Source organism: Colletes gigas, unplaced genomic scaffold (genome assembly GCF_013123115.1).
Source record: "Colletes gigas isolate AHSC1104 unplaced genomic scaffold, ASM1312311v1 Colletes_gigas_Sc00042, whole genome shotgun sequence".
Taxonomy (NCBI): domain Eukaryota; kingdom Metazoa; phylum Arthropoda; class Insecta; order Hymenoptera; family Colletidae; genus Colletes; species Colletes gigas.
This window is the reverse complement of record NW_025106671.1, coordinates 1,443,407-1,460,859: the sequence shown is the minus strand read 5'-3', so window position 1 is coordinate 1,460,859 and position 17,453 is coordinate 1,443,407. Positions and strand designations below refer to the sequence as shown.

General features: G+C 31.1%; 1 protein-coding gene across 10 annotated transcripts in view; it reads right to left on the bottom strand.

The window, feature by feature from the left end:
• LOC122402960 (cAMP-specific 3',5'-cyclic phosphodiesterase) overlaps positions 1 to 17,453 on the bottom strand; it is a 437,543-nt gene that overhangs the window by 173,259 nt on the left and 246,831 nt on the right. For 3 of the 10 annotated variants that reach the window (XM_043406170.1, XM_043406172.1, XM_043406173.1), the window contains exon 2: positions 12,981 to 14,209. The exons of the other annotated variants lie outside the window; for them this stretch is intronic. In XM_043406170.1, the coding sequence (XP_043262105.1) occupies positions 12,981 to 13,999 (1,019 nt within the window). In that variant the 5' untranslated portion in view covers positions 14,000 to 14,209. The remainder of the gene's footprint in view (positions 1 to 12,980; positions 14,210 to 17,453) is intronic. 10 annotated transcript variants of the gene reach the window in all.

The following is a 17,453-nucleotide window of genomic DNA, read 5'->3' as shown; positions in this document are numbered from 1 at the left end:
TCCTATACCATTTGATGTAACAAATAGTGTTCAATGAAATAAATGCAATCTCATTTTTTCGTACAGTGACGTACAATTTTAGGGGGCGTCTCACAACAAAAAAAAAATTTCGTAGAAAATTTTTAGGAAGTATAACTAAGATTTACTGTAGTGTATTATGGTCGTTGGTTTTTGTTTTTCGGTTTGACCCGGAACCGTTGTTTTCCTGGGCGTTTTCGCGCGTTTCCCCGTGTTTCTCCAGGGGTGGACTGTTCGATAGGAGGGTGGTTCCGTTCAACTTTTGCTCGTAACCAAAGTTAGAGTTCTGTTTTCGTCCAGTGGCTGGCAGCAATTTGTTCAACGACCAACGTTTTTCCCTAGAAAATGGGGTAGTTTTCTGATCTTCCTATTGATAGTTTCTAGTTTTGGATTTGAGATTTTGAATTTTTGAGTTGTGCTAGATGGGAGTTTTTAGATAAATTTTTTTCTAAAATGGCTTCTTTTCTCTTTCATTAAAAATAATACAAGAAAAATAAAATTCTGGTAAAATTATAATATAAATTTTGAGATGGCCAAAAAATAAAAATTGAGCTTACACATGGATCCAAAAAATGAAGTATTTCAATTATGATCCACTTAATAATATTGTAATTGCTCCAGATACAACTAGAAAATATAATAATAATAAAAACAGACCAAGAAAATAATGGTACCTGATCAAAATTGAAATTACCATTTCTCACATTTAAAATTGCAAATATGAACAAAAACTGATTTAATAATATTGCAATTGCTCCAGCTAAAATTGGTAAACACCATAATAATAAAATTTTAGTAATAAGAACAGACCAAGAAAATAATGGTACTCCATCAAAATTGAAATTATAACTTTTTAAATTTTAAATTGCAAATATGAGCAAAAACTGATTTAAATTACAATTCACACACGATAATATTGTAATTGCTCTAGTTAAAATTGGTAAACACCATAAAACCAAATTGCAACACTAAAAACAGACCAAGAAAATAATGGTACTTGACCAAAATTGAAATTGCAATTTCTCACATTTAAAATTGCAAATATGAACAAAAACTGATTTAATAGTATTACAATTGCTCCAGCTAAAATTGGTAAACACCATAATAATAAAATTGCAACAATAAAAACAGGCCAAGAAAATAATGGTATAATGGTAATAATGGAATTAAATTATGGTTAATTCCGGAAATTTAAATTGTAATTTTTTACATTTAAAATTCTAATGATACAGAATCTCTATTATGGTGTTCCAGCTATTTTTCAATTTTATTTACAGAGTTTTACACCCCCCAGGACGTTTCCCCATTTTTGTCGATTAATATTCACACGTTTCACAAAACTCACAGGACCGTTTCTCGAATATAGAACGTGGAATATGATTAGCCACACTGACGGAGAAGTTAGGCGCCTACGGGGGTGAACAACACAATGGCTGAAAGGGGGGTCGGGGGGAAGTTTCATTGAAGTCAGTCGTTTTGTCGCAAACTTTGCTTGTTTGCCTCCATTTTGTTAGTCGCTTTGAGAAACCGTGACGCTTAACAGAATTCTGTTACCTACGACAATACTAGTTCTATGATATACACGGTGTCGAATAATTCCTGGTAACAAGACGATTCCTCGTCGAAAAAAATAAATCGAAAATCTGGAGTACCATTTTCTTTTTTTTATACGAAAATTAAATTAAATTCAAAAATTAAATTTTCATCAAATTCAATGATAAAATTAAATTAAATTCAAAAATTCAATTTTCATCAAATTAAATTCAATTTAAATATTAAATTTTCATCAACTTCAATTCAATTCAATTTAAAAATTCAATTTTCATCAAAGTAAATTCAAAAATTCAATTTAAAATTTCAATTTCCATCAAATTAAATTCAATTTAAAAATTCAATTTTCATCAAGTTAAATTAAATTCAAAATTTCAATTTTCATCAAAGTAAATTCAAAAATTCAATTTTCATCCAACTAAATTAAATAATTCAATTTAAAAATTCAATTTTCATCAAAGTAAATTCAAAAATTCAATTTTCATCAAATTAAATTCAATTTAAAAATTCAATTTTCATCAAGTTAAATTAAATTCAAAAATTCAATTTTCATCAAGTTAAATTAAATTCAAAAATTCAATTTTCATCAAATTCAATTCAAAAATTCAATTTTCATCAAATTCAATTAAAAAGTTCAATTTTCATCAAATTAAATTAAATTAAAAAATTCAATTTTCATCATAAATTGAATTCAAAAATTCAATTCAAAAATTAAATTAAAGGCCAGGGGCGTGTTTCTAGGGCGTGTGTTTCTCCTACCACTCTTTTCACGATTTTGCTGAATTTTTTTTTTTCGAAATCTCAAAAATTTTCTTCAAAATTATCGATTCACTTTTTCACATATTTTCTTTCACCCTTATTATTTAATATCTCAAATATTCATGCTCAATATTTTTTTTTCGAAAATCACTCCAAAATTTTGATTCAAATTTTTGATTCACTTTTTCATACATTTTCTTTCACCCTCATTATTTGATATCTCAAATACTCACCACAATAGAATTTATTTCATTGTCCTAAGTCAACTTATTTATTAAAAATTCCCCAATTTTATTGCAAATTTATTGTTGTAATTAAAAAGAAAAATTTCCACATATAATTGATTCCTTATATCAGACACACCCTGTATAACACTCTAAACTGTGATTTATTAATGTTTACAATTCTATAAAATCCCAGAATGTTAATTGCAAAATAACTATTTATTAAACGAACGAGTCGTTTTGCAAATCATTTAATTTACCTTGCATTTAGCATATTTATGCAATATTGAAAATTTGCAATTTTCTCTGTAATTAATTTCCACGTTGAGCCTCCGCGTAAATAAATATTTATTGGTTATTCGCGTAATAACTGTTGGAAAATCGATTAGTGGATAATTTGTTCGATGTTATGTTTTGCTTTTAGGTAGTACATTCTGTGCAGCAAAAATGTTACTTTTAGCTTTGAATAACCACGTGCTCGGTAACACACCCACGATGGTTAAAATCAATGGAAAGTGGGAGGGTGGGTGGGCGGTGGTGCCGTGACCCTTCCCGGTTCGAATGGAAGCTGTGGCCTTCCGGGTTGATAAATTAAAAATGGAAAATCAAATGGTAAAAGTCAAAATGACGTACACTATTTTCTAAAATGGTGAAAATCTTCGTAAGAGTTTCTGAATTTACCATTTTTCAGAATTGAGGGATTTCATTATTGATATAATAGTAAATATCAAATAGTAGAAGTCAAAATATTGTCTACTATTTTTAAAATAGTCAAAATCTTCCAACGAGTCTCTGAATTTAGTATTTTCAGAATAGAGTATTTTAATTGTTAATGTAATAGTAAAAATCAAGTAGTAGAAGTCAAAATATCGACTACTGTTTTTAAAATAGCAAAAACAATTATTTCTATAATGGTCAAAATCTTCCTACGAGTTTCTGAATTTACTATTCTCTCAATACAATAATTTAATCGTTGCTATAATAGTAAATATCATATGGTAAAAGTCAAAACATTGTCTATTAATCGTTAGTATAATAGTAAAAATCGAATAGTAGAAGTCAAAATATGGTCTACTATTTTTAAAACAGTAAAAATCATGGTACGAGTCTCTGAATTTATTATTGTCTGAATAAAGTAATTTAATCGTTAATGTAATAGTAAAAATCAAGTAGTAGTAGACAAAATATTGTCTACTATTTTAAAAATAGTCAAAATCTTCCAACGAGTCTCTGGATTTAGTATTTTCAGAATAGAGTATTTTAATTGTTAATGTAATAATAAAAATCAAGTAGTAGAAGTCAAAATATCGACTACTGTTTTTAAAATAGCAAAAATAATTATTTCTATAATGGTCAAAATCTTCCTACGAGTTTCTGAATTTACTATTCTCTGAATACAATAATTTAATCGTTGCTATAATAGTAAATATCATATGGTAAAAGTCAAAACATTGTCTATTAATCGTTAGTATAATAGTAAAAATGAATAGTAGAAGTCAAAATATGGTCTACTATTTTTAAAACAGTAAAAATCTTGGTACGAGTCTCTGAATTTATTATTGTCTGAATAAAGTAATTTAATCGTTAATGTAATAGTAAAAATCAAGTAGTAGAAGACAAAATATTGTCTACTATTTTTAAAATAGTCAAAATCTTCCAACGAGTCTCTGAATTTAATATTTTCAGAATAGAGTATTTTAATTGTTAATGTAATAATAAAAATCAAGTAGTAGAAGTCAAAATATCGACTACTGTTTTTAAAATAGCAAAAACAATTATTTCTATAATGGTCAAAATCTTCCTACGAGTTTCTGAATTTACTATTCTCTCAATACAATAATTTAATCGTTGCTATAATAGTAAATATCATATGGTAAAAGTCAAAACATTGTCTATTAATCGTTAGTATAATAGTAAAAATCGAATAGTAGAAGTCAAAATATGGTCTACTATTTTTAAAACAGTAAAAATCTTGGTGGTACGAGTCTCTGAATTTATTATTGTCTGAATAAAGTAATTTAATCGTTAATGTAATAGTAAAAATCAAGTAGTAGAAGACAAAATATTGTCTACTATTTTTAAAATAGTCAAAATCTTCCAACGAGTCTCTGGATTTAGTATTTTCAGAATAGAGTATTTTAATTGTTAATGTAATAGTAAAAATCAAGTAGTAGAAGTCAAAATATCGACTACTGTTTTTAAAATAGCAAAAACAATTATTTCTATAATGGTCAAAATCTTCCTACGAGTTTCTGAATTTACTATTCTCTGAATACAATAATTTAATCGTTGCTATAATAGTAAATATCATATGGTAAAAGTCAAAACATTGTCTATTAATCGTTAGTATAATAGTAAAAATCGAATAGTAGAAGTCAAAATATGGTCTACTATTTTTAAAACAGTAAAAATCTTGGTGGTACGAGTCTCTGAATTTATTATTGTCTGAATAAAGTAATTTAATCGTTAATGTAATAGTAAAAATCAAATAGTAGAAGTCAAAATATTGTCTACTATTTTTAAAATAGTCAAAATCTTCCAACGAGTCTCTGGATTTAGTATTTTCAGAATAGAGTATTTTAATTGTTAATGTAATAGTAAAAATCAAGTAGTAGAAGTCAAAATATCGACTACTGTTTTTAAAATAGCAAAAACAATTATTTCTATAATGGTCAAAATCTTCCTACGAGTTTCTGAATTTACTATTCTCTCAATACAATAATTTAATCGTTGCTATAATAGTAAATATCATATGGTAAAAGTCAAAACATTGTCTATTAATCGTTAGTATAATAGTAAAAATCGAATAGTAGAAGTCAAAATATGGTCTACTATTTTTAAAACAGTAAAAATCATGGTACGAGTCTCTGAATTTATTATTGTACGAATAAAGTAATTTAATTGTTAATGTAATAGTAAAAATCAAGTAGTAGTAGACAAAATATTGTCTACTATTTTTAAAATAGTCAAAATCTTCCAACGAGTCTCTGGATTTAGTATTTTCAGAATAGAGTATTTTAATTGTTAATGTAATAGTAAAAATCAAGTAGTAGAAGTCAAAATATCGACTACTGTTTTTAAAATAGCAAAAACAATTATTTCTATAATGGTCAAAATCTTCCTACGAGTTTCTGAATTTACTATTCTCTGAATACAATAATTTAATCGTTGCTATAATAGTAAATATCATATGGTAAAAGTCAAAACATTGTCTATTAATCGTTAGTATAATAGTAAAAATCGAATAGTAGAAGTCAAAATATGGTCTACTATTTTTAAAACAGTAAAAATCTTGGTGGTACGAGTCTCTGAATTTATTATTGTCTGAATAAAGTAATTTAATCGTTAATGTAATAGTAAAAATCAAGTAGTAGAAGACAAAATATTGTCTACTATTTTTAAAATAGTCAAAATCTTCCAACGAGTCTCTGGATTTAGTATTTTCAGAATAGAGTATTTTAATTGTTAATGTAATAGTAAAAATCAAGTAGTAGAAGTCAAAATATCGACTACTGTTTTTAAAATAGCAAAAACAATTATTTCTATAATGGTCAAAATCTTCCTACGAGTTTCTGAATTTACTATTCTCTGAATACAATAATTTAATCGTTGCTATAATAGTAAATATCATATGGTAAAAGTCAAAACATTGTCTATTAATCGTTAGTATAATAGTAAAAATCGAATAGTAGAAGTCAAAATATGGTCTACTATTTTTAAAACAGTAAAAATCTTGGTGGTACGAGTCTCTGAATTTATTATTGTCTGAATAAAGTAATTTAATCGTTAATGTAATAGTAAAAATCAAGTAGTAGTAGACAAAATATTGTCTACTATTTTTAAAATAGTCAAAATCTTCCAACGAGTCTCTGGATTTAGTATTTTCAGAATAGAGTATTTTAATTGTTAATGTAATAATAAAAATCAAGTAGTAGAAGTCAAAATATCGACTACTGTTTTTAAAATAGCAAAAATAATTATTTCTATAATGGTCAAAATCTTCCTACGAGTTTCTGAATTTACTATTCTCTCAATACAATAATTTAATCGTTGCTATAATAGTAAATATCATATGGTAAAAGTCAAAACATTGTCTATTAATCGTTAGTATAATAGTAAAAATCGAATAGTAGAAGTCAAAATATGGTCTACTATTTTTAAAACAGTAAAAATCATGGTACGAGTCTCTGAATTTATTATTGTCTGAATAAAGTAATTTAATCGTTAATGTAATAGTAAAAATCAAGTAGTAGAAGACAAAATATTGTCTACTATTTTTAAAATAGTCAAAATCTTCCAACGAGTCTCTGAATTTAGTATTTTCAGAATAGAGTATTTTAATTGTTAATGTAATAGTAAAAATCAAGTAGTAGAAGTCAAAATATCGACTACTGTTTTTAAAATAGCAAAAACAATTATTTCTATAATGGTCAAAATCTTCCTACGAGTTTCTGAATTTACTATTCTCTCACTACAATAATTTAATCGTTGCTATAATAGTAAATATCATATGGTAAAAGTCAAAACATTGTCTATTAATCGTTAGTATAATAGTAAAAATCGAATAGTAGAAGTCAAAATATGGTCTACTATTTTTAAAACAGTAAAAATCTTGGTGGTACGAGTCTCTGAATTTATTATTGTCTGAATAAAGTAATTTAATCGTTAATGTAATAGTAAAAATCAAGTAGTAGTAGACAAAATATTGTCTACTATTTTAAAAATAGTCAAAATCTTCCAACGAGTCTCTGGATTTAGTATTTTCAGAATAGAGTATTTTAATTGTTAATGTAATAATAAAAATCAAGTAGTAGAAGTCAAAATATCGACTACTGTTTTTAAAATAGCAAAAATAATTATTTCTATAATGGTCAAAATCTTCCTACGAGTTTCTGAATTTACTATTCTCTGAATACAATAATTTAATCGTTGCTATAATAGTAAATATCATATGGTAAAAGTCAAAACATTGTCTATTAATCGTTAGTATAATAGTAAAAATGAATAGTAGAAGTCAAAATATGGTCTACTATTTTTAAAACAGTAAAAATCTTGGTACGAGTCTCTGAATTTATTATTGTCTGAATAAAGTAATTTAATCGTTAATGTAATAGTAAAAATCAAGTAGTAGAAGACAAAATATTGTCTACTATTTTTAAAATAGTCAAAATCTTCCAACGAGTCTCTGAATTTAGTATTTTCAGAATAGAGTATTTTAATTGTTAATGTAATAATAAAAATCAAGTAGTAGAAGTCAAAATATCGACTACTGTTTTTAAAATAGCAAAAATAATTATTTCTATAATGGTCAAAATCTTCCTACGAGTTTCTGAATTTACTATTCTCTGAATACAATAATTTAATCGTTGCTATAATAGTAAATATCATATGGTAAAAGTCAAAACATTGTCTATTAATCGTTAGTATAATAGTAAAAATGAATAGTAGAAGTCAAAATATGGTCTACTATTTTTAAAACAGTAAAAATCTTGGTACGAGTCTCTGAATTTATTATTGTCTGAATAAAGTAATTTAATCGTTAATGTAATAGTAAAAATCAAGTAGTAGAAGACAAAATATTGTCTACTATTTTTAAAATAGTCAAAATCTTCCAACGAGTCTCTGAATTTAATATTTTCAGAATAGAGTATTTTAATTGTTAATGTAATAATAAAAATCAAGTAGTAGAAGTCAAAATATCGACTACTGTTTTTAAAATAGCAAAAACAATTATTTCTATAATGGTCAAAATCTTCCTACGAGTTTCTGAATTTACTATTCTCTCAATACAATAATTTAATCGTTGCTATAATAGTAAATATCATATGGTAAAAGTCAAAACATTGTCTATTAATCGTTAGTATAATAGTAAAAATGAATAGTAGAAGTCAAAATATGGTCTACTATTTTTAAAACAGTAAAAATCTTGGTACGAGTCTCTGAATTTATTATTGTCTGAATAAAGTAATTTAATCGTTAATGTAATAGTAAAAATCAAGTAGTAGTAGACAAAATATTGTCTACTACTTTTAAAATAGTGAAAATTTTCGAACGAGTCCCTGAATTTACCTTTTTTTAAATACACTAACTTAATCGTTAATATAATAGTAAATATCAAATGGTAAAAGTCAAAATATCGACTACTAATCGTTACTATAATAGTAAAAATCGAATAGTAAAAATTAAAATATCGTCTCCTATTATTAAAATACTCCAAATGTTCCAACGAGTCTTTGAATTTACTATTCTCTGGATAAAGTATTTAAATCGTTACTGTAATAGTAAAAATCAAGTAGTAGAAGTCAAAATATCGACTACTATTATTAAAATACTAATAATCTTCGTATGAATCTCTGAATTTACCATTTTCTGAATAGAGTAATTTAGTCGTCAATATAATAATAATTATCAAATGCTAAAAATTAAAATATCGTCTACTAATCGTTAATATAATAGCAAAAATCAAGTAGCATAAGTGAAAATATCGTCTAATATTTTTAAAACAGTAAAAATCTTGATAGGAGTCTCTGAATTTAGCATTCCCTGAATAAACTATTTTAATCAAAAAAAAAAAAAGTAAATATCAAATAGTAAAAGTCAAAATATTGACTACTATTTTTAAAGTAGACAAAATCTTCCAATTGTTCTCTGAATTTAGTATTGTCTGAATAAAGTAATTTAATAGTTAATATAATAGTAAAAATCAAGTTCTAGAAGTCAAAATATCGACTACTATTTTTTAAAATAGTAAAAATCTTCCTACATTTTTCTGAATTTACCATTTTCAGAATAGAGTAATATGATAGTTAATATAATACTAGAAGTCAAAATATTGTCTACTAATCGTTAATATAATAGTAAAAGTCAAAATATCGTCTACTATTTTTGAAATAGTCAAAATCCTGGTACTAGTCTCTGAATTTACCATTCTCTGAATAGACTAATTTAATCGAAAATATTATAGTAAATATCAAATAGTAATAGTCAAAATATCGACTACTATTTTTAAAATAGTAAAAATATTCGTAGTAATCTCTGAATTTACCATTTTCTGAATAGACTAATTTAATCGAAAATATTATAGTAAATATCAAATAGTAGAAGTCAAAATATCGACTACTATTTTTAAAATGGTAAAAATATTCATAGTCATCTCTGAATTTACCATTTTCTGAATGGGCTAATTTACTCATAAATATGATAGTAAAAATTAAATAGTAAAAAATCAAAATATTGTCTACTAATCGTTAATACAATAGTAAAAGTCAAAATATCGTCTACTATTTTTAAAATGGTAAAAATATTCGTAGATGTCTCTGAATTTATCATTTTCTAAATAGACAAATTTACTCATGAATATGATAGTAAAAATTAAATAGTAAAAATAAAAAAAAAGTCTACTAATCGTTAATATAATAGTTAATATAAAAATATTCGTAGACGTCACTAAATTTACTATTTTCTGCACAGACTAATTTACTCATTAATATAATAGTAAAAAATGAAGTAGTAAAAGTCAAAATATCGTTTACATATTTTAAAAAAGTTTGTTCAAGTCTCTGAATTTACCATTTTCCAAATACACTAATCTAATAGTTAACATAATATCAAAAATAAAAAATAGTAAGAATCAAAATATCGTCCACCATTTTGAAAATAGTAAAAATCTTCGTACCAGTCTCCGAATTTACCATTTTCTGGCACAGATTAATTTAACCATTAATGCAATACCAAAAGACAAATGGTAAAAGTGAAAATGTCGGCCCAATCGATCAAGACTAATCAGAAGCTAAAGCTTGTATCGTTCAGAGATTCAGAGATGAAATGGACGATGAAATTGATCCCCCTCGTAGCGATAATGTAACCCGAATTACTTCCACCGCGTTAAATCTCCTCGAATGGTTCGATTGAATCTATATTTTCCAGCTCCTATTTCGGTTTCTCGTCAGAGGTGAGCCCAGACACTCGAACGAAGCTTTTAACCTCGAGAAACATCTTAGCTGCCGTGAAAGAGTCCGAGGTTGGCCCTGAAACTTGTCGCGAGCGGTGAGAACGAGCCACGTCTTGTAACAACGAAAATCACCGGAGCAATGTGATCTACTAAAAATTTAACACCGATTTCTTCATTAGAAATTGCACTAACATTTCTGGATTACATTAATTTAAACACTAGTTAACTCAATTTAGTAGAAACTTGGGGCTCAATTGGTCATTAGTCTATCCAGACAAGAATCAAAAGAATTTTAAAATATTCGTTATTGTACTTTCACAACACTCAGAACTTTGTTTTCAATTTTAAGTTTCCATCAAAGTTGATAACTTGAGTTTTATACTCGTTGGAGTGTACTTTGTAGCATAATATTGTACACTATAAGTGAAAAATATTTTTATTTTCATCACAATCACGATAGATGTACGATAAATAAAACTCTGGAGGTTGAGAACCACTGATCTTACCATTTCAGTGTAGATTCCGACGTTATCGATCGAGAATGAAATAAGACTGCAGCGCTCTATGGTATGAGAATTGAAACTAAATGTGAAGAAAGTTACTAGTTCAAAAAACGGGGAAAAATCGAAAATTCGGATCATTTTCATCGTTTTTTGAGTCATAACTTTTCCCACATTTTAGTTTTTAATTTGCATAGTTTGTGGCGCTGTAGTCTTGTGCCACTCTCGGTCGATAACGTTGGATTCGACACTGAAATGATAAGTGCAGTGTTTCTCAATCTTTATTAGTTTTATATTACAAAATACACACTCGAAACTACGTATTAAAATTGTTTCCTTTGTAATATGAAGCTTTAAAAACTCAATTTACTGTACATATTACAAAAAAAATTGAAAAAATGGTTATAATGAAATAAATGGTTGATATTGTCACTGATATGGAATAACCATAAACGAGAATCATTTAATGGGATTTCGTGTAACACTTCTATTTATAATTTACAATTTTTCAGTGCTGCCACAGTGTTATCGTTCAGGAAACGATAAGTGCTAGAGAAAATTCTCGTCGGTAAAGTAGTTTTCCTAACCCATAGTAGATTTAAGTTTTCTTGAATTTGATTATCTATTTCTAGTCTTCTACTCTGCAGTTCTGTGCCAATTTTGTTATAAAAAAACTTAAAATATTTCTACCTATTAAAAACCATATTTTTTTATACCTACAATCGGTGCTCAATACTCAATAATCATCGTCAATGTTTATTTAAAAAAAATATGTATTAAATATTACTAAAAAGAATCGAGGTCTTCTCAATTCCCATTAATATTTCAAAAATTTATTTGACAAAATTTTAATAAATTTGTTTCGCTGAAAATAAAATTTTTCAAATTCATCCTCGACTATACCGCTAATTTGTTTCGCAAATAACATCTGGACGTCTTCCAGAATGCACGTCTACGTTTAATTTAACGCGAGGACTATTTGATTAGCAAGCTATCTCAAATTGGATACTTCCATGGCGCTGCTATCGCGAAATGGGAAATTAACGAGCCCCGGATTATCGCCGTCTGCTCCGTGGAAACCGAATCTCCATGGTTTCCCGTACGAAGATCGAATTCGAATGGGAAGTGTAACAAGAGCAAAGCAGAAATCCACTTAGAGCGGAGCGGAAACCGATATCTCGAGAGTCGATCACGGAGCAGTTACCAACACAACCGAACGTGCTCCGCAAACAACGCTGCCTAATCGAATTATCGACGAAACAACCGGTTCTATTTCATGACAGTACACACGTTGCCTATCGAGGGCACGTTTGCACGTCAAACTATCGACGTACTGGATTTATCAATAATTTCAATAAAAATCAAAAAGCATTTAACAGGGTTTCCCCCGTTAGGTGACTTGAGCAGTGTACAACGTGGCTCTGATTGGTCCCCCACTCTAGTCTAGCGCTTGGTGGGCCCACCTATCGGTCACGTGCACCACCACGAGAGTGGGGATGGGTGGAGCAAGCGACAGCCCCGCCTCCTACAACACGCCCTACTAGTCGACTCTTTGTAGACACATTTACCATAGAGAGACGACTCGATGGCTTCCCCTTTCAAGACATTTTGTCTAAAGTTTTGTCACGTACAGGGTGTTCAGCCACCCTTCAATTAAAAAGTTACTTTGGCCTCTACAATCCCCCATTAACACATTACCGACCGATAGCTTATTAATCGACTTTTTTACCGACCAACGCTTACCGACCGATAGCGTATTAATCAACTTTTTTACCGACCAACGCTTACCGACCGACGCTTACCGACCGATAGCCGATTAATCAACCGCTACCGGTCGGTAAAGTGTTAAAATTTTTCCCCAGGGAACAACATAGGGGGTAAGTCGGTAAAGCAGTTCTCTCGACCTTGCACTGCAGGTGCCCAGCCAAACGAGTCGTCTCCCAAAACCATCAACTCTATCATGTGTGAACTACTCACTCTAAAAAGACCTCGGAATCGCTTCTGGGCAACACCAACCTCGGCAGAACGATAGCCTTCTTGCGTCTGGTCTTGAGCGTCTGGCACGCGAACTGAAACTCCGTGGACTGTAACGGCGAGTGGGGGCTCAGTATAGTGATCTTTCGATCGCTGCCACCGGGGCTGGTCAACGAGAACACGTTGGTGGGCGGTGGTAGGCTCAGGTGTTGAGGGATCTTCCTCTCCAAGCCTGTGTTGGCGAACAAGCCGCGTCTGACCTCAGCGTTCAGGCTCTCCTCTCTGTGAAGATTATCGCTGCTTCTGGACTCTACGGTCACGATCTTCCTCACGTCCTTCGTGGAGGAGGTCAGGAAGCTTCTGTAGTGGGTTCTGGACCCGGTCACGTGAGATTCAGAGGATAGAGACAGTGACTCCAGGGACTTGGAGTCGTCTGTGTAGCGATCCTCTGCGCTGAGGAAGTTCTTCGAGGTCCTCAGGCTCTCCATGGACCTGGCAGTGATTTGCCCACCGCTCACTGTCGTCAGGAGGTGCTGTTGCTGGTGGTGTTGCTGCTTGTGCAAGGTGGACAGGCTCTTCACCTCTGGCTGGTACTCCTCCTCGCTGGACGACGACCTAGCAGTTTTGTTCAACAGTCCGATACGAACACCAGAGGGCCCAGATAGTCTGGACTCCTCCACTTTGAGGCTGGCATTCATCACCTGGCGTCTCAGCAGCAGGGACTCTGCCTCCTCGGGAACGTCCAACGAGTGTCGATCGCCACCTGAGATCCTGTTGCCTTTTTCGTCGGTGACCAGAGGCTCTGGCGTCTCGTCGTCCTTGGGAATGTTCTCTGCTTCGTTCTCTGAGGCGCCCTCCATAGTGTCGGAGTCCTCTGTCGAGTTGGGCCGTAAAGACGTTAACGTGGAGGTTCTAGAAGTGAATCGAGAGGTCACCAGGGTTTTCGTCTTGATCTCCTTGCGAGACAGTGTGTTCACCAAGGTCAACGACTCTCGTTTCTCGTCGGTATCGTCGTCGTCCATTTTTACGAGTCTTCTTTACCCTTCGAGATCCTTTTGCCCTTCCTTATCGACCGTCGGTAAGTCGAGGGTTTCTCAGAAGATTCACATTTCAATCACACGTCCTCTCGAGTTACCTCCGACACTGTGATCTCTGCAATTACTGTCTGAGGATAATAGATTCCTGATTCCTGATTCCTGCAGGATTTCTTCTCGAATCTGTTATCCGGTTTGCTGAAAGAGTCAACCACTTTTTCACAACGTTCTTCGATTAGAAACCTTAACTTTTCGAGTACCTGCGATCACCAAGATTCGTCAGAAATAAAGTTATTTCGTTCCACGAGAAAATAGTCTTTTATTTTATTAAATAAATTCACAATTACTGAGTTGCCAAACTAACAGTTTGATTATTGAATAGACTAATTGGCCCGCCCAGCGTCGAGTTTCTTTGAGCTTTCGGAATAGAATACGTTCTATAGAGTGCCGTGAAACGGTTCAGCCAGCTTGATTGTTCCAGAGGGATATTAGATTGTCGTCGCAGTGGAATTGCCGCAATCGTATTAAACCGTTCGCGAGAATATCCGGTGAATCTATACTAACGACGATTGAATCGACGATTGATGCGAATAGGATCGGTTTTCCGGTTCGAGCTACCCATAGAGACAGCAATTTCTTTTTTTCCACTCTAATGGAACTGAAACCCACCCCGTTCTGACGTGACCCGTATGTGGGTCACAGACAGTGAACGTCTTGGGAGCTTCGATTTGACGAAGGAAAAATGACCGAAATAATTTTTTTTTTTTCAATATCCGAGACCCAACTTTACGATGCGAATTAGAGCCGACAAATTTTGTTTTCTATTGAATTAAAAATGTTATCCTATGTTATGGAACTGAAACCTACCCCGTTCTGACGTGACCCGTATGTGGGTTACAGACAGTGAACGTGTTGACAGCTTTGATTTGAAGACCGAAAAATGACAGAAATAATTTTTGTTTTTTTCAATATCCGAGACCTAACTTTACGATGCGAATGAGAGTTGGCAAATTTTGTTTTCTATTAAATTAAAAATGTTATGGAACTGAAACCCACTCCGTTGCGACGTGACCTGTATGTGGGTCACAGACAGTGAACGTGTTGACAGCTTTGATTTGAAGACCGAAAAATGACAGAAAAAATTTTTGCTTTTTCAATATCCGAGACCTAACTTTACGATGCGAATTAGAGCCGAGAAATTTTGTTTTCTATTAAATTAAAAATGTTATGGAACTGAAATCCACACCGTTCCGACGTGGCCCGTATGTGGGTCACAGACAGTGAACGTGTTGGCAGCTGCGATTTGAAGAAGGAAAAATGACCCGAAATAATGATATCCGAGACCTAACTTTACGATGCGAATGAAAGCTGAGAAATTTTGTTTTCTATTGAATTAAAAATGTTATGGAACTGAAATCCACCCCGTTGCGACGTGAGCCGTATGTGGGTCACAGACAGTGAACGTGTTGGTAGCTTCGATTTGACGAAGGAAAAATGACCGAAATAATATTTTTCTTTTTTTTAATATCAGAGACCTAACTTTACGATGCGAATGAGAGCTGAGAAATTTTGTTTTCTATTAAATTAGAAATGTTATCCTATGTTATGGAACGACCTAATACAACTAGTATTTCTAATTTTGACTTGTAAAATGTATTATGTTAAATTCGTTGGAGGGTGATTCCTTTGTTAGATATTAAATACAATTATTAAATAGCTCGTGGGAGCATGTTTGAACAGTCCTCGTATTAAATTGAAAGGGTACGTTTCGAGCTCTTCTCAAACACGACGTGGTAAGTTTAGCTTTTTGCTGGAATTTGACGAAACCTGTGTGAAATTTCTCAGAGAGACGATTCCTTCATGGGGATCTGATACGTCTGGAAATTGGGTCAGAATGTAACGAGCTGAATTAATTATCGATACGAGTCGTCATGATTAATTGATTCACCTCCGTTCGAATCGTTTTGCATTTTTATTACGACGCGTTGCAAACCCGAATGATTTATTTCTCATTTAATTATGAACGTCTCTACAAAATGGCGATTAATCGAGTTCCCTGGTAATGTCGAGCGAGGCTGATGAGAATTTTCGGTGAATTTCGACCCAACCAATTTGCCTGCGAACTATCGCTTCAGAGTTGCCAAATATGGTCGATCGAATTTTAAATTGCAGCACATTGAACGGTTGAATTTTAGTTTCAGGCCACTTTTCAGCGAAGTCTAATTTATTGATGGTGTTCATTCCAAGTTTCTATGTACCTTTTATTGCAGTGAAGTAAAATTACATTTCAGGGAGTAGACGAGTTTACATTGCCTTTAATTTTTTCATTTTCGTAAAAATTTATTTGGTTATTTAATTTAATTAGTGTGTAGATTCAAATAACATTTATTTCACCAGTTCTGTCTCATCTATCCGTTCGTACGGATTATTCTAAATGTTCTATGTACTCCATATATCGGATTAAGTCCACTGGAATTATCGGTTAATTTGTTATGTTTGATTTAGTAATTCTGATTAGTGGCGTTGAAAATCTATTTAAACAGTTTTATGTGTTTGTTGTTTATATTTCATATAATGATTTTATAGTTGTATAGTAGGGGCCAAAATAAGACGAAAATCAAGGATACTAATTTGTTGATTGAGGCTTCGTTAAAAAGTTATGGAAACATTTAGAGCCACACGGTATATTTTCAGTAATGAATTTTTTTCTCGAAAGTGCGTAGGATTTCGGGGATGTGTCCAATGACCAAAAATGATTGTAATTGACCCCTGCAATCGAAAATAATTTTCTTAAAATAATTTGAAATTTTTTAATTTTCAGGGTAATGGAGAGTTATGGTCAGACATTTTATTTCCAGTAATGAATTTTTTTCTCGAAAGTACGCAGGATTTCGAAGGTGTGTCTGTTCACCAAAAATGATTGTAATTGACCTCCTCAACAGAAAATAATTTTTTTAGAATGATTCGAAATTTTTTAATTTAGTCGAAAAATTTGTTCAACATTCTGAATTTTTTTCTCCGAAATGCGTAGAATTTCGGGGGCATGTCTGTTCACCAAAAATGATTGTAATTGACCCCTGCAATCGAAAATAATTTTTCTAGAAGGATTTGAAACTTTCAATTTTCAGGTTAATAGACAGTTATGGTAAGACACTTTATTTTCAGTAATGAATTTTTTTCTCGATAATGCGTACAATTTCAGGGGTATGTCTATTCACCAAAATTGATTGTAATTGATCCCTGCAACCGAAAATAATTTTTTCAGTTTAATTTGAAATTTTTTAATTTCGTCGAAAAATTTTACTGTCGATTTTTCTTAGAAATTCGTTTATCATTTTTAGTAATTTTCCTTGACGCCCTATAGAAAAATTGTATAATACTTTTTTGTAGGTATCAATGAGTTCTACTTCAGAAATAAATTTCAATCAAATCCATTCACTAT